General features: G+C 40.3%; 1 protein-coding gene across 1 annotated transcript in view; it reads left to right on the top strand.

The window, feature by feature from the left end:
• The window catches only part of LOC126563561 (uncharacterized), an 83791-nt gene that overhangs the window by 46259 nt on the left and 18334 nt on the right, over positions 1 to 19198 (top strand). The window contains exons 2-3 of the mRNA XM_050220207.1: positions 7416 to 7822; positions 10918 to 10923. Of these exons, the coding sequence (XP_050076164.1) occupies positions 7416 to 7822; positions 10918 to 10923 (413 nt within the window). The remainder of the gene's footprint in view (positions 1 to 7415; positions 7823 to 10917; positions 10924 to 19198) is intronic.

Here is a 19198-nt window from a genome sequence, read left to right as displayed (position 1 = left end):
CAAATGATATCTCTGAAACAGGAATTATGTCCACGCTTGAAGGGCTCTTATTCAAGTGCATTGTAAACTCCACTTATGTTCAAACACGATACGATGTAAGATAAAAGTCATCACAAGAATATGTTCTGTTCTATTGTATTCGTTAGGCTCTGGTGGGAATAGTGAACGACTTCTACTGTACATTATGCATTACAACAATCCTCAAATTTTCCAAAGTTTTCTTCAATATATGGACGGAAGTTCTCAGTCTTGTATTCAAAGCGTAGAACGATAAATCTACCAGATATATTATTTTCAACATCTAACAAGCTCGTAAAATTCAATTAGTTGGCAGAAGAGTTCAAGCTTATTTGATGTACTAACAATAATCAGCGTAAGAAATGAGAGAAAAAGAAATAAGAAATGAGGCTGAAGAAACTAATCGTCTATATCCAATAGTCAGAATGTGCTTCACGACAGCTAACTCTTTCACTTTCCCCCAAGGCTAGAGCTTAGGAAAGGAACTACTAATCAAAAATAATTGAAATATTTTTTCGAAAAGGGCCTATGCCAAAATCAATCGATAGCGCTGTTAAATGTGGTCAGTACATTAAAAAACACATCATGCAAAAGATGATCGAAAGGCGATCGAGGATCATTAGTACACAGAGTTATAGGAAATAAAGTCTTTTAAATTATTCTACATTACAGCGATCGCAATGGCATTAAAGCATGTATTTAATGCCCGCCATAAGGCGGGCAATGGACATGTCCGTTCTCACTCAGCCTAAGATTATCGACGAGGGACGGACACGTGGACATGGAAAACGCACGCAAGTATGCATGTGAAGATATCCAAGTATCGAAGAGTAATGTTTCTATGTTTGTGAGAAATTTCAGGAAATAGAAGACATCGCGCTGCGGGACACGCGAAGCTCTCGAAGCGACTGAGACAACTAACGTATGCTATGATACTAGCACGTTCTGGCTAAAAATCGCCAGTCAACAAAGTGTTAAAAAGGCACTGCCTATCGAATACCGATATGAAGGCAGAACCGAGGCTGGACCCAGCAGGTTGGTTACATTTTGTGAAAATTGATGAGGATTCATATTTTTGTATTTTCGATAAGGTTTTGGACAGTTGATCAAGAAAGAGGACATGGTAGTGAGACCAGCCGATTCATCTCATGATTGTATTGTAATAATAATCGTTCTGTAGGTCTCGTTGCCTCCCCCTGTTTGTTAGTTTGCTGCCCTCGTGTTACAGTCTAGAATATCCTTGCCGGAACTTGAGTTATTACACAATACAGTGACATACATTTCTCTGTAAAACGCTCAGTTTGACAGAATAAAAGCAAAAGCCAAATTTTACGTAGTTGGATAATCAATCCTCACACTACGGAGAAACGGTCCGGATAGGAATTGACGACCTGCAAGGATAGGCGACGCAGTCGCTTCTATCACCGGACCGCTATCCTGATATGGAAAGCACTAAAATTTAAATATAATAAAAACGAAGCTTTAATTTGGACAACTTGAATGAAATCATAAAAAAAATTATTCCTATTGCCTAGAAGAAATCAAATGCACATTTTGCATTGCACCTCAAGCTTCATTCCTTTCAAATGCATATCTCCATCAAAACCGTACCGTTTGATGCATGATTGTATGCACCATTCGTTCGAAATTTAATGCCAGATCACAGCATTCAGAATGTTTGAGAACGAAATAACGACTCCCCCCCCCCCCCACCCTCTCTTGTACTTATTTATGAAAAGCAGCCAAACGTGTCCCGGCAAACGGTGAAAGCTTAGTAAAATCAGGCAAACGTTATTACAAACAGGCACACATCGTTTGTGCACCACCACCAGCACCGAGCTGGTTATTTGCATCTGTGGAACTGTGGTGGATTTTATTTTAATAAAAATATGCACAACACATGCACGTAAGGAAAACGTACCTACACCTTTCCATTCATTTGATACCGTTGAGATTGAGAAAATGTATTCCCATTTCCTCGGTAACGTCAACTGTGTACCGATGCATGTTTGTTAGGGTTCATTATTGCCTAAAGCTTCTGCATATGGCAAAAGGTGTCGGTGAGCCGTACATGAATTGCAATATGCCTTAGAATCAACATTAGCTCAACAGAGCACATTGCGATGAGCGGATGAACCAGTGAACATTGTGGACACGATAAACAATTGTAACGTTATTGAGGCTTCAGTTTGAAAGCTTATCGAATGTTTTCACATTTATATAGCTCCACGAAACGTTGAAACATTGTGAGCATTATAATCCGATGAACAAAAGGAGAAGACAATGGACACCATTCGGATAATCGAGGTGTAACACTTGATTGCACATTAATTAGATGTTTCGGATAATATTCACACGCGAGTCATGACATCTGTGTCCAGTGTTGCACCCCAACACTATTCACTCGAGAAGGGTTAGGTTGGGCGTAATATTCGTTAATAAACTCACCCTTTATCAAGGAATCGGAACGCACTGAATGCAACAACGTTAATCCTTCTGCTTCTGTAAGCTTGAATCGAGCTTCCACGTCAAAAGCACAAATACCACGCATAGAAAGTACCGGCAGAACTAACCCGGTAAGCTCATTAAAATCCCTACCAACAGCGGTAACTATTAAACCACGCACAAACCCAACGGCTCTGAGCTAGTACGGTGCGACGTGGTTCGGCTACACGCTACCGGTGCTCATCAAATTGGATGCATCATAGCGATGATGCGTGAATGCATTATTTGTACCACACTGCAGCACTCAATACTCTCCGATTTTGTATTGCCTCGGGAAAACTACCCTGTATGGCTTGTATCCGTAAACAGCAACGGAATCAGTATACTGGCAAGTTTCGCTTGTAAACAGCAGCTTGCCGTCTGAAGCGGAATTGGAGTGCATATACGCACCGCTTGTTGTGGCATCGAATGTTGGTGCAGTGTAAGAAATACCATTGCACCACCACATTTCACAACCTCCCGGGGAAACCGGGATCGACCGTCCGACAAGTTGACAGCGGATCGGCACGATTATGGCACAACATGCCCACCGGGTGTTTTGTACGGCACACACGGTACCGATACCGAACCCACTCTTGTCAATGTCCTAGAACGCTTTTGCTATGTCACGGACATCATGACAGGGGGTTGTTTTGCTGCGTTCAAGTGTTTTGTAGGCCGTTAGAGGAGGAAGCCTTAGGACAGTCCGAATGTCTGTCCTTTGTAGTTGTCACCTTGACTGCCGGACTTGTTTTAGTGCACACGCTGTCAGACTTCAGGAATGCCCGAAGGAAATATTTCGTTTCATCATGGTGACTCTTCAATGTGGGTGCTGCAGTTGCGCCAGAACGGGCAGGGAGAATAGTATCTGCCAATAGTTCATTTTGATTTGAAACACTGTCTAACTGCTGTGACAGTACTGGAAATCACTGCTATACATCACGATTGGAATACTATTGCCGTAATTAATTGGGAAGTGAATCCAGACTTTGATCTGTTCATTCGTCTTTTTCGTGTGGTTGAATTTTAATTTAGGATTAACAGTAAGCCTTAAGCTAGTTAATAAGGATATGCGGATTTTTCCATAAAACATTACTGCAAATTGTTAAACAACTTTCCTGCCTAACTAATGCCATTTCTGGTAATTAGCTAAATGGCTACAGTAATCGTATCCTGAAGGGTTGTAGTCGTATCCTTCATCAGAATGCATAACTGGTACGGATTTTTTTTACCTATCGAAGACTTTGCTTAATCCTGTAAAATGTGGATGTATATTCCAAAGACTCTTAACGAATTGAGAGTGACTCCAGGTATGAATTAGTTACCGCAATATCTCAACAATCTTAGTTGTACAGTGCTCGATAAGTCTACATGTTTTTTTACCAATACTCCCAAGCATTTCAGGCTTAATATTGTGCCAACCGTGTTTTTTTCTGTAAAGCTTTTTTGATGAAACATTTCGTTTCTATTTTGTGTTTCTGCCTAAAGAACTCTCTGTTTGTCGAAAGTGTTTAATCAATATCGAAAATGTCGAGAATTGTGTCAGGATTATAGGCAGAGGTTTTTTTATTGGGAATTTACAAATAACAGTTTTGAGCTTTCCAGAATGCATTTAATTGATAATTTAGTATACTTTTTCTATTTCTGTATTACAAATTGATAATTGCATTCCCAAGAATGAATTATGCATTTTCTAAGACGCAATGATCTACTGATCGGCTGATCGAGCCACTGCACTTATGATACTTGTTGGAAACTCTATAAGGTTCAATCAATAATACTCAAAAAATTTGTACATGCTTAGCCTTTGGCATTATTTATTTATTTATTTATTTATTTATTTTAGGTTGATATTTTGTCTGCCTCATGGGCTACACAAAAATTGTCTTAATAACTAAGAGTGGTGTGGAGGACAATAGGGGGATTGAAAAAATTGCACACGACTCTGAAGAGGATGCAAGGAAAAGGAGTCACGTAGACGAGAACGAAAATGGGGCACAGAGATATTGTAGTCGAACAGGTGGTACGCATTGTGGAAGGCCGATAGCGCTCTTAAAAAAGGTCCGTTTGAATCGTATCGCGTATGGCGGAACGGGATGTGTAAGGGAGGTCTATCGCGTAGACGGTGGGCATAAAGAGGGATGGCTGACAGAAGAGAAGGAACATCCAGATCATTTTAGAGGAGACTGGCGATAAAGCATGATCGGAGGTGGGAGTGTCGGGCTTCTATAGAGTCCAGCCCAAAAAGCAAGGAAGCGACTAACAGCTACTCGTGTGAATCTTCGCTGCACCTTCTCCAGCATGGCCATTGCAGTCGAACCTGAGGGAGACCAGACAACGGCGGCGTAGTCCAAGGTAGATCGGACCCAGCAACAAAACAATGCCTTCAGGCATAAGGGGTATCTAAGTTCTGAGGACAGTCTAACAATCAGACCCAGAGCTTTGATGGACTTGGCCACAACATGGTCAACATGTACGTTAAAAAAGAGAGTCTCGTCCAGCCACACTCCCAAGTCTTTCACGGAAGTTACTCCACCTATGGTGGTGTCATGAAGGGTGTAGTTGTGAAGGATCTTAGAAGATCTCCCTAACGAATTAACACAACATTTATCAGGACACAGAATAAGGCCATTGTTAAGACACCACACGGAGAAGGTATTAAGGGCATCTTGAATTGACAACAATCAGCAGACGAACTCAGATAAAGGAAAATTTGTAGGTCGTCCCCATAAAGCAGATGACCATCAGGGGGGAGGGTTTACACACAATCGTTAACAAATAACCAAAATAGGAGTGGGCTAAGGATACTCCCTTGAGAAGGACCTTAAAAGGAGTCGGAAAAACAGGACTTTATACGATCTGCTTTGAAGATATGAGCCAAACCAAGACAGCAGCTGACCCCCGACACCAAGCTAAGCAAGTTTGCACATCAGAAGGACAAGCGGTATGCTATCAAAGGCTCCTCTAAAATCCGTGTATATGACATCGGTTTGACAAACAGCCACCATATTCACAAAGGCAGTGGAAACAAGACGCATAACGTTGGATGAGGCCCTCTGGGCCATGAGAGTAAGACTTTTTGAGTTTAGCAAGGGAAGACAGGACATTATTGGGATTTATAGGAACATGATTTATGGAGAAGACGTCACTGGGAGTGTATAAGAAATCATTAACCAAAGGCATAGTACGGTTGCGAGGGTCGACAAACACACTGGAGAAGTGTTTAGCGAAAAGATGGCATTGTTCGGCGATGGAGGAGGCAGTATCATCGTTTAAGGATATCGTAGAAAGAATGCGATGTTATTTGCGACGCGTCTTCATGAAGCGCCCGAAAGATCTAGGGTCGGAAGAGCAGCGATCTTGCAATCTTACTGCATAAGATGCGTAGCACCACTGATTGTAAGCTCGGCAGGCACCAGCTGCATATTTATAAATACGAAGGGTGATAGGGTAACTGTTGCGGCGATGGTTACGAAACGCTCTGTTTTTATCGGCCTTCAAAACTCGTAGCGTCCTTTTAGACCCTTTGTAATAGTATCCGATCCAAACTTTCCAGACTTACTAGTCTGGTAAGTCGGTAAGACGAATGACAATGTCCAATGTCACATGCCAGTTGATGGTGGATGGAAAATTCTCAGACCCTTTGCAACCACCAAGGATCTGCGCCAAGGAAATGGTCCTGCATATCTACTCTTTAACCTAGCGCCAGATCGATCGGGTGACGAAAAACCTCAGCTTGGAGATTAATGAGGCAAAAAAAAAATTATGGTGGCTGCTAACAAATTCCTACTGACGCAGGGGTGACGTACGGATAGGTACACTCGCGTTCGAGAGAAAGGTGCTCAGAAGGATTCTTGGCCTTGTGTGTGTGGAAAGATAATTGAGGAGCTGCTATAATGCGGAACTCTATGAGCTGTACGATGAATTCTGTATAGTACAGTGAACTAAACTCGCCAGGTTCCAGTGGGCTGGTCATGTCATTCAAACGAAACTGAACGACTCAACCCGTAAAGTCTTTTTAGCTCGACAACCTTATAAGTGCTCCAATCCAACAATATTTCAGTTGAAAGTTCAACTACTAAAACACCTCTAATGGCGAGATTTTTTTTAATGATTAAAAACTTATATCTGATGTAAACTTTTAATTCATGTATAAACGTTCAAGCATAATGTTCCCGGGACATGCAACTGGCTTCGTTTTTAATTGATTCCCCTTCAACGGGGTTAACATCTTTGTTTGTTTACCTTCGTACTACCGGATAATCGACCGATCGTGCGCTAAAAGAACATTCCGGAAAACGACAGAAACAACACGCACAACAGCCTGGTCTCATGCAAATGGGACTTTGTTTGAAAAAGCTTTGCGTTGCGTTGATGTAACGGGAGAAACGATTTTGCCTGAGCCATGAGGCTAAAAGTGGACTAAAAAAAACAGCAATTCTGACAAACAACACAGCGCACAGTTTAAAGTACTCCTCTACCGAACCACGGTCATGGTCGCAATGGTTATATTCACATATTTTCAACATCGTTTCAGTAAAAGCATCTCCAGCCGGTATTCAACCGTGATCCCGTGAAATCCCTAGTTTGTCTTTTATTTTTCTCTTCCCGGTTGTGATGGTTTGAGACACACGTTTGCATTTACGTATGCACGGTTTATCCTTCGCTTTTTTTTGTATGTGTGTGTGTGTGTGTGTGTGAGTGTATGTGCCCAATCGAAACGATTACGATTCGAAAAGCGATGCATTCGAAAGCGACGGATGTTTTAGACCTCATCGAAATCTCTACCCCTGTTTCGACAAGCATCTGGGTCGAGTGTGTTTCATATGTGCTGTAAGCAGCATTGTTTTTATTTTTCCTTTTTACTTAATGCTTTCCTGTATTTTTTTCACTTTTCATTTCTTTTTATGCAGCACAACGAGCACGAAAGTATGACTCCACCATCCTTAGCAACAACACATCCCCACTGGCAAAACTGTTGGACGGACTACGCTCTCTGAGCTCGGAGATGTACTTTGGCGAGTGGGCAGGAAAATCGGGGCCAGATTTTCCCTTCCACTCACTAGCACAGCGCGTTCGATCGCTCGTGGCGGAGTTCCAGCGACACGACACCGCCGGACCACTTACCATGGCAGCACGCACCGAAGGATGGCGACAAGTGGTAAGATTTTTAGTTCTGCTCCGAACGATCGGGCTCACGGAAGTTTTGCCGAACGGTGCTGATGATGATCCAGGATGCGATAAGCACCGTCGAGAGGACGATAAGCAGTCAATTGAGGATGTGAATTGGTTGCGCACAAGCCACAAATCGAAGGTAAGTGTAGTGCGGTGTTGGTAATCGTGGTGAAAAAATCATATTCCCGTTTCCCTCGTTTTTGTAGCAATATGGTGCAAAATGTTCATTGAATCTAACAAACCCTTTAGACGGAATGGATTTTGTACGTTGTACCTTCAAGCTTTTCAGCAAAGTCAAAATGCAGGCAAAAGTTTTAATTAGTTGCACTTCCCGGTGTCTGGATTCAAGCTAAAGCATATCTGTTACAGTGTCGAGGAGACAGAAAATGGGGGAGTCAATGTGGGATTTTTTTTCCACCCCCCTCCTGTTCTGTAACTTTTAACTACAAGCTTGTGTTGCTCTTAAACCGACACCACACAAGGGGTGAGAGTAGAGTTCCATTAGGATAAATGAAATAGTTGTACGTCGTTGGCGTGTAATCGTTTTAATATTCCACCGGTATTTGGAAAAAAAGCGACAGGGAAAGCTGCTGAGGCAGCCGTGCTGGGAGGCTTAAGACGTGATGAAGTATTCACACTCACAAGTGAGAAACCGATGCATGCACGTATGTGACTTTCGGGATAATCCTTGCACAAGTCTGCCCTTTTTCGGTTTTATATCGGTGGAGAGTGGAGGTGCGAAGGAAAGTTGATGGTGCTTCATACATTCACTATATTGTTAATTAAAAAGTGAATAAATACTCGTCGGTGATGCATTCAATGCGCTTGGTAAGGATGCGGCTTGAGTGAGGAAGAAGGCTGTGCTAATTCATCAGTTACATTTAAATTAAGCAACTTATCTTGCTTGTTAACATGAGTGTGCCTGGTCCATTATAGTTTTCCTTTACTACAGAAACAAAAGCTTTCAACTTACATATAAAAAAGGAGAAATGTTCAGTATGTTTTTTATATTTATTGGAGAATAAATTCTGAACCAGCTTCAAACTAAATCTATTGGCAACTGCACATTGGGTATTTGTCAGCAAATGTAGCTTAAATTAAAAACATGAAACCTACAGAATGAAACTTAGAACATTCCAAAATTTATATTTTTTAACGATTAACATCCTTCTAGGTTTCGCTAGCCTTCGAATGGCTTACTACACTTGTTTATACCACGTAGTTTGATAGTCAGTCTTCACTACAGGGTCAGTTTTCACTTATGAGGGGTTTCTATCCATTTACGATGACAATGAATAGCACACAAAGGGAAATTATTGGATTGGATTTGTTATACTATATCTTTAATTAACAATCCAAGCGTCTTGAGAAATGAATCAGGAAATGTTAAACGGAACACCAGAACCGTTCCGAATCCTACCCCGACAGCCCCGACAGTATGGAAGAAGCATCGATTCTGACGGCTTTTTAAACCAATTGCAAGTTGTTTTATCGATTCAAACAGCATAGCTAAACTGTTATAATAGATGTTCAAGTCGGAAAATGTTAGGCGTCTTGAATCCTACATTTTTAAAGCTATTATAACGCTTGTTCTTTGGAGTGGTAAACCCTGTATAAGCTACAGAAGTTTTTTTTTCTATTCCACCGAAGGCACTAGGCGTCTCCATCCTGGAGGCGCCACTTCAATGTATTATTCTTGGGAATAATAAATTAAATCCTTCTTTCCTCATATTTACACAGCAATCTTCTTAACTCTCTTAATCTCTCAAAGAGTCTTCTCGACCCTTTGTATATTGGATTTGATCGTTAAACAACTCTGTACTGTTCGATTGCAGCGTGCTGCTTGCGCAAACAACTTAAAATTCTTAAAACAAGACTTTTATTTTCCTTTTTTCTATTCAATTACAAAAAAAGAAACAATCCAAAGTCGACAAGACATGATTATCTTCATCGATAGGCAGTAAGGGAGTTTTATCTCGTGGCTTCAAATGTTTAAGTTCTAATTAATACATGTTTTGAGACCAATTTCTAACTGAGTTTTCCAACTTTTGTCAATTTCTCACAATGCTGATGGATTGCTGTAAATCCTATCTCGATTATTGCTTATCTGTAAATAAATAACGAAAAATTTGTTTATCAGTCTATACTGTTAAACACGATTTGACAAATTACCACTCAGATTTCAGCCATAACAGAAAACAACCAACCTTCTTGACATCCCCTAAGATCTCTCCCCTCTCATCTCCTGCAACAAGCCGTTCATAGAAATAGTAATAAAGTAGAAATTAGCAAATTTATGTATGCAATACACGTTTTGAAATCCAACACATAAGAAGAGAGAACATGCTGGAAATCGGTTCATTTTATCAAATTTAGATAGAAGATAAAAGAGAGAACGTACGTAAAGCTTTGAGAAAAATAAAACCACACTTTGGTGGCCCTGGTCAGAGTTGGGGGCCACGTCTTCTCGAAATTTTTGTTAATATCTTTTTTAAATTGTTGAACAATAAATCTACCTTTATGTTGATCAATAATTTGCAGCGTTGGTAGTACTTCACAGTAAACTAGTCGTTCACACTAGTTTTCTGCAAAATCACGAGTTCACTAAGCCGTCGCTAAAAGGAATTCAATTATTTCCAAACAACAAAAGATTAGAACGAAGAGACAACAAATACGCTTCGCAATCGCAACCGACGAGCATTGTCACAGCGCGCAAGAGCTCAGCCAAAGGATCAGCACACATAAGGAAGTTGTGTTGAAACACTTGTTATTTAGCGAAATCCTTTTCACCTCGCCCCCAGTGCAACAAATGCTACCATTAGTTTGATTCGATACACGAGCATTGGTTTCTACCGGGGAGTTCGATCCAGCTTCTTCCCATTCGCACAGACGTTTGGAAATCACACTGCCGTGAACAAATTGATTATATTTAATCCCCTCGCTCCTTTCAAGTGGCATCATACGGAGTGCACCGGCTGTCGGGCACAATAAATGGTCCGACGACGGTGCGAAGAAAACGTCATGGTATGCACTAAGCCAAAGGGAAGGGAGCCCCAGCTACCATTGCACCCCGTTTGCATTTCACTAACAAACACGGAGGCAACGTTCGGCTCCGAGAGTCCAAACGAGATCAATTACGCTTAATTGATTGTCATGAATTGGAGCTTAAAATTTTAATGATGTACGGACAGGACTTGACGATGCGCTAGACACCGTGGCAAATTCCATTACCCCTTGCAGCATCGGGTTTGAAAGCAACGGGTTTGGTCAACGTCTTTCTTGTGCTGGAGCGCAAAGGTAAAGTGTGAAGTTGACATGCACAAAAGTTGTATGTATGTTGACAGGAGGACGAAGACAAAAAAAAAACGGCCCCACTCATCCCTCATTCATTTAGGACTCATTGGGCGGATGCAGAAAACATGTTATTTTTCCTCGAACTATTTACAAATGTTACCGTCTTATTGCTTGTTGGCTAGCTCGTCTCGTTCGTGCCCACCCAATCTCGGCTACATCACGTTTGCCGTAAACAAACAGCTCGAAGAAGTGTTAGAAGTGTGCGAATGGGAGAAAAGAAAAACAAAACTCCTTACGCAACAATGGAGGAAAAGGTGGAACAGAAAATATTTCAATTAACCAGATTAAGGATGGGTGAGTGGATTGCAAAGGATTCGTGCACCGGAAACTCAAAAGCGAATTAAGAAAAGACTCACCGAGGCGAGCTACGGTAGGGTGTTAAGTAATAAACAAATTGCATCTGCCTGCATGTCGATTTTGCTTGGTTTGCTTATAAACGCACGAGGAGGAAAAGCAGACATTATCAGGGGAATATGGAAGAAGTGAACACGGTCGTGTGAATTGACAGCCGTTGTGCGGTAGAAGTGTCGGGCGCAACGGGACAGAACGGTTTTCTTTGGGTAGGGTAAAATGAATGGAAAACTTCTGCAGCGGTTGTATGTTAAGTGGATGGCAGGCTTAATGCTTTCTGGCTTTATCGTGACTGTTTCCAATTATTTGTTAGTCTGCAGACACACACACACTTCCACACACAAAACGAAGCCATCATGCGCCATACAGTTATAATTGATCTGTAAATCTTGCTGGACAAACTAAGGCAAACTGATACCGAGATATGCCAGATATTTCGAGCAGGTTGACAGTTTTGTAACAGTCTAAGTAACTTTGAAAGAGTTTGAACCTTTTTTTCTGTGCTACCGTCTGCTCCGTTCGCTACAGTAATAATGCAAAAGAATTGAAGCGTTCCTTTTAGTAGACGTTCTCCATTTTTCATACACACGGCATACGCATATATGTACACGAGAGTGAGCAAACTTTGTCTACGAAATGCAATGCGAACGGAAGTGAAACCAATAGTACCGCATCATAAGCTGCTTTCTCACTACACTCAGCTCAACATTCACCAACCGTTCCATCGTATGCTTCAATTGTATTTATTCTGTAACGCTTGTACCCGTGCAGATGTACGAATGGGGTCTGTTTGCAAAACTTGCCTGCATGCACTCGTGTGCATCTATTCTATTGCGAAAAATGATGCACAAGCTCGGTGAATCTGTTATATTGAATTGGGAAAGCGAAAAAGAGAGTTCTCTAACAAAAAACAAAAAAAGCCGGGGAAAAATCATTTATAATGCAAACGTATTGCATTGATTAAAGCATAATGTAACTGGGTGTTTTAATTGTGGCCACAAGCATCCCACACCCGGCTGCTTCTTGTGGGTTGTATTCAATTTGAATTTAATGAAATTCATAATTTCGAACGAACATGGATTCACATGCATTCGCATTGTACAATTAAAAAGAAATTCATTCAAACATTAATGGAAGCTGTACAAGGTCTAGGGAGCAAAAACGGATTGATAACCCTGTTTGTACAAAAGCTGTCGGTTTTGGAATAATAAATTGAGCATGTACAAATTTCATGTTCGATTTATTTTAACAATTTTTTTGTGATTATATGGCACTTCTCATCCCTTGTTGTATGTAATAATAAGAGGAAAGATAATATTTTAAACGTGTAAATTTTGAAATTTATCATGTAACCAAATACATCCCTGATCAGTGAAAATGTTCACATACTGGATGCATTGAAAATAAACATACTTTTCCTTTGTATTCTAGCTTTTATTGGAGGATAATTTCAGTGAGTTGGAACTAGTGTTGGCAGACATGGCAGACACGAGGATTCAATCCTCGAAAAAATTTGAACCGGATTTTATCAGATAAAATCAGATTTATCAGGCTTCGGATATGTTTGAGATTGAATTGGGATTCTATCCAATTCGATCTGATCAGAATTTAATATGATTAGTTAATATTTGATGAAGTTTATTTTCAACGGACTGCGTGAGGCCCCCTCGCAGTGGAACGTTACAAAAAGAGCAAAATATATGAATAAACGTCTGGTTGGTGACGATCACGGATCATAGGCTCCAAATCGGGTACGGCGATCCCCTACGTAGAGCATCGATCCTGAACGGAGCGATCTCGAAGGAAAGTATAGGTTAAGGCCAGATAGTAGCCCCAGTGAAACGATCCGGTTGTTCAGGTGTCCCGCAACAAACAGCCCTCGGGCGTTTCAGTTTGGCTGGTTTTAGCGACTCTAGGCCTAGCAGCACATAACGTCCATCATAGTCCACTTCCACCCTCCAGAAGGGCAGGGCGAACCGGGTTTACGCTGCATGGATTCCAGCCGGGAAAATGGACGAGCAGCAGATGGCCACCATACAACTGAAGCGTATTCCAAAACCGACCGCACTAAAGAGCAGCATGCTAAAGCATGTTGATGCACAGCAGGTATGTGAAGTCGAAAGCTATTTATTTTAGTAAACCGATCAGTTGGTTGCCCTTAGTGACGACGTGCTTCAGCTGATCGTGGAAGCTTATCCATTAGGATCCTCTACCTTATTTGGATGAGATCGGAGGTGAAATGTCTAAAGAATCGAACATGAAATAAAAGTGGAAGTGGATTGAAATCGGAGGCATCTTTCGGTCTTCAATTTTGCCGAAATTACTTCGCCATGTCGGAGGCTTCTCCCGGTCACAATGCGTTGAACGGGACAAGGGCTCAACCCCGGGAGCTTGAGGCTCAACTCAAGCCCGGCTCAACAACAAAGTGGACAATATCTGAGAACATCATGACTTTTGGAAGCGGAACCGTTCCATAACGTAAAAAAAGTGAATTACGTATTAGTCAATTAGTATTTGGACTCGAAGGTTCATATCTACATCGGAATCCAACATTAATTGGAACATGCATCTTAATTGTCCTAAACCTAAATAAATTGTAGTCTCATTCATGTTTTTGAAACGTCCAATAAATCTTTTACAACAGATTAAACCATATTCTACCTAGGAATTCCGTCATAGAGGATCTCGGGTTCTTGGATAATTTTATCGTATATTTTGTCCATTGATTGTTACACTAACCCCTGTTTTACTAAGATTCATTAAAGTGTATTTAACATGAGCACAAAATGAAGTATCCCATACCCCACATCCATAAAATGAAGGCGACAGCAGCACCGGTTCTCAAACGGCAGTACCGGATTACAAAACACATCCGAACTTTTCCCCCGCAGTGTAGACTGCCTATCCAACTAGGTGGTATCAGCAAGTATATTAAGCCATTCGATTTTTATTAAGCGACTTCAGCTTTCATAGCTACGAATTCCTGTAGTTTTTGTACAGCGGATACTATACAATATGGTTTCGTTTAAAAATATAGATTTTTGTGATACTAATTTTTAAGCATCGACATTAAGATGGTGAATTGTACTCATTCTCCACAGTTCAACGATTGTAAATTTAACAGATCAGTGTATAAATCAATTATCTTTTTAAACGATTAATTATAAAATGCCTGTACCATATCTATGACTACTCCTGTGCCAATGGAATCTGTTAACCGCCTCTCTCCTGGCAGCAGCATCATTTCTCTATCATTAAGAAAATATGCAACCATCCGGTAGAACTAGGAACTGTGATCGGAAACTATTAGATACCATAGCACCGTAACACACCGTTTTTCCGGCAAATAAATTCACCCGTTTGTGATGCGTTGCATACAGGCCATAAACTTGTGCATACGGCACAACACATAGACGAAGCTGGCACTTGAAGTGTGTAAAGCGCATACTGCGTTCTAATTGCCGTTTCCTTATCTAATTGCCTGGAGGGGACTTTTGGTTGTACACGGCTCCAAGAAAGCTTCCCCGGCCGGTGCTAGATGTTCCGTTTGCTTGGGAATGAATATTTCACCCCCGAACGTACACATGCATGTGCATGCATTGTTGCACCATCGTATCGGGAATCTGCCGAGCTAGACAACTATTATGCTGCAATTAAATTGTTGATTTATCAACGCTGAGTATAATTTATTTCGTGCGGTATTGTACCATTTACTTCGAAAAATGTGTTCCATCGCATCCATCAACCGAAAGCCAACCGAGTATATCGGTATTGTTTACTATCTTAAGAAGACAGCATTGTGAAAAGCTGAAGCATCGGGAAGATACAGGCGTTAGTGTGTGTATGTCTCTCATTAAGTAAACAAATTGAGAAACATTTTCCTAACCATGCATGTACGCTTTTGATAAATAATGAGAATTGAGCTCGTACCGATACGGAAAAGGGTCAGCTAATTGGAGGAAAATGTATTTGTGTTCTATCTTCATTTGCTATGTAAACATTCAATGCTGTTCGTGGTACGCATTTTACCGACATCTTTACAAGATCTGCTCAGCCTCAGTTTGGTCACAGTTTTCTAAATTTAATCGCATCGTAAATGTCTCGCTTTGTCTGCCGAGCCTCTGAGCCAGCTAATCAGAAAGTGCTCAGGAATCATTCGTACATCCTAGCATCTGCTAATGAATTACAACTTTTTGCCATTTATCGATTTTTTTCGGGCAGCGAAGGTATGAGACCTATCTATTCCTTCTGCTTTATGGAGTTCGTAAGAGTTCGGTTCCGACGATATATCAGCAGAACGAACCAGTAGCATTTGCAATGAATCTCAAGTTGAAATGAAATTAAAAATTTATCGTCCATGTCGGGCACACGGGAGCGTCACAGACCTGTTGTTGTACGAAGCGGTACGTTGGAAACGTTCCAGAACTGACCAGCGACAAGTAAGTGGTTGCGAGTATTTTTGGATAATGCTTTACGTTGTGTGCGTGTCGTAAAATTGTGGCTGAATTGTACCCACAGGCAATGCGACGGAATCTTCCTACCTAGAGTCAGCGATCACGACCCCGTTCTGACCTGATGTGGCAGGAAGAACAGTCCACTGCTCATATCCGTCGTTATTCAACATCCAATCTGACTACCGAACATGAACCTACCACACCTACACGCCATATGTAGCGCCAGTACCATGAAATCGCTGCCTACATGGAATGCCAGACAGGTCTTTCCTACTCCCACCCCCAGCAACGGTCCGATGCATTTTTCGAGCGAAAAAGCAAATCCGGCTTGTACGCGATGGCATGAAAATGAATAACTCAGGCAGGCAAAATCGTGACACAGTGCCGGATCCGTGCCGGCAGCTTCCGACTAAGACCCCGCGCAAAAGCCTCAAGGGATAAGAGAGAATTAGAATATGCAAAATATGGTTCCGGGTGTAGCTATTTCGCTGTGAAAAAGCGAACCCGGTAAATAGGTGCTCTTTCGCGCGGCACCCTCTGTTTCGGCTCTCGGTTTGTTCGCCGTAATTAGTGATGGGTATGGAAACTCTCAGAACTACAGCGAGAACGGAACAAGTTTGTTCACGGACTAGAGGAGCGCAAAAAGTATAAAGCAAAAACCCAGCACGTAAGAACTTGTACAACTTGCGGCTCTGCAAGGATAAATCATACCGGGTTGCCTGCAGTTTGGGGTTGTACCAGCGTTGTACACATTATTTCTTCTTTGCTGACGGTACACAGAAGAGAGTTGTAGGCTTTTGTGGGTTGGCCTTTGGTGGTGGAAAACCACACTCGAAAAAGGGAAATATGGCATGGTTGTGTGTGTGTGTATAAGTGGATGGTAAGCGCAAACGTTGGAAGGGTGATATCGATAGATGCGGTCATATGCATGTGAACAAGATGATGCATATGCACTTACATGCTGGTGGGTTGGGCAAACGTTTTATGCTGATCTCCACATACTTGTAGCAAAATTTTGTTTGACATACATAAATTTTTTTTATCGATAGTAGAACGCTGCTAAAAATGGTTTAAAATAAGTTTTTTTATAATATTAAAACAAGTAATGTGATTTTTTATCAATCGAGTATTATTTGGTTTCACAAATTCAAATAATTTTATATCTAATTCTTTGAAATTATAACATAAAACATTCATAAACAAAAAGATTGATTATATAGATTTTCTATGCAATCAATATTCAGTCCTAAGTATTTTCTGTGCCATCCATTGTCTTTTAAATTATATGTCTATTTTTATTTCGAATTTATTGTTACGACCTTAGCCATATTGTCACCTCCTCATATGGGATGATTAATTTAGAAAAAGATATTTGCTCTTTTAACGTGCCTTATCCTCAACTCGGGCGTACACGGTTGAATAACAGCGTATAATCTTTTTTAGTTGGTCCATTTGTTGATATATTTGATTTTTGTTGATAATTTTGTGGATTATGCTATTGTTATTGCGGTTACATTCATATGAAGCGATTGGTTAGCCGGTCCTATTGCTTTTAGGATGCTGCTGTCCTTACAGTGTTTCTAGGTGTGGCAGCTTGTGTTGATGGTAATTTCTTTAACGTTTTACCGGCAGTTATTTGCCGTTTGTTGTTATCCTCTGCTGAAATTAGGACACATTCTTTGAGTTCGTAATTTTTGTTGTATTCCCGCAATGTGGTGCAAAAATGTAAGGAATAATAGGATTGGGGGTTATAGGATTCAGCCTTTGAAGCATTTAAATTTCATGTCTCTGCAACCCCAAAGGTCACATATTTGAATACCCGATCGATCGGGTTCAATTATTAGTTTAATTAAAATACGAAATACCTACAGGAAAAAAAAAAAACAAAGACAGAGGCAAAACTCAACCTTTAAATTTATTTATATGCAATTAACAAATGTTATTAAAACTCAATGAAACTTAATACGTAATGAGGCATGGTCGAAAAACCTTGCGTCAATGAATTCCCAAAAAAATTCAAACAAAGTATGGAAATTTGTAAAAATTATAAGAAACCAACCAAAAACAATTCCAGCGTTAAAAGAGGATGGTAAAATATTGCTGACCCCTGTCGAAAAATGTGAGTCTCTGAAATCGCATTTCCAAAAAGCACATAACACTACCATCAACAATTTCAGTAACCAAGAAAACATAGTAAATACGACCTTGAATCATTTTTACAATAATCAACTATCACAGACTTTGTCCCGAGAGGACTTATTAGGCCAAAAGATGTTTCAAAAATGACAAAAATAACCCACTGGGATAGGTAACATAAATAATGAAGCAATAAAAAAACTCCCTAAGAAGGTTATAATATATTTAAACCTAATTTACAACAGATGCTTAAAGCAAGGATACTTTCCGAACAAATGGAAACTTCGAAAGTAGTTGCAATCCCAAAACCAGGGAAAGACAATAATTTAGCTGCTAATTACAGACCTATCAGCTTTCTCAGTTGTCTTGGAAAAATGTTCGAAAAGATTATTGCCACAAAGTTAAGATCCCACACCGACAGATACAATATCATTCCAAAATTTCAATTTGGATTTCAACCAGGACTATCTACAACACACCAATTAGATCGACTGAAAAAGGACATTATTTCCAATAGAAACATAAAAAAATCCACCGCTTTAGTATTATTAGATTCAGAAAAAGCGTTTGATACCATCTGGCATAAAGCTTTGCTCTTTAAACTAATTAAATTAAAGTTTCATCATTATTTAATTCACATTATACATAGCTTCATCACCGACAGAAAAAAAATCAGTCCACATTTCAAATAGTACGTCAGAAACATACACGATTGGAGCAGGTGTTCCGCAAGGAAGTGTACTCTTTCCTATTTTGTTTAATATTTACATATCTGACATACCGAAATGAAGGATTGCAACCAATACTTATATGCTGATAAGTGCCAATGGCAAAACGCTAGGACTATAATTAAAACTCTGAACACTTAACAGTTATTTAAAGTACTGTCTCAAATGGAAGCTTAAAATTAATAGTTATAAATCGGAAGTATTATTTTTTATTTTTTATTATTGCTCTATACTGCTTTAATCAGACCAATCATAACATACGCCTCCTCTGTCTGGGTAATGTGCGCTAAAACACACAAAAATAAGCTTCAAATCTGCCAGAACAAATATCTAAAAACTATATCAAATGTTCCTCCATGGTACAGGACATACTCAGTACACAGAAGGTGTAACATAAATACCATCGAACAGTACATAATGAAATCAACAACTAACTATAACAATAGAAACCCCATGAACTCGAACACAATAACTGGCTAAATAACCAATTTTCCCCAT

The sequence above is a fragment of the Anopheles maculipalpis genome, chromosome 3RL (genome assembly GCF_943734695.1).
Source record: "Anopheles maculipalpis chromosome 3RL, idAnoMacuDA_375_x, whole genome shotgun sequence".
In the NCBI taxonomy this organism is placed as follows: domain Eukaryota; kingdom Metazoa; phylum Arthropoda; class Insecta; order Diptera; family Culicidae; genus Anopheles; species Anopheles maculipalpis.
This window is presented reverse-complemented; position numbering and strand designations above follow the sequence as displayed.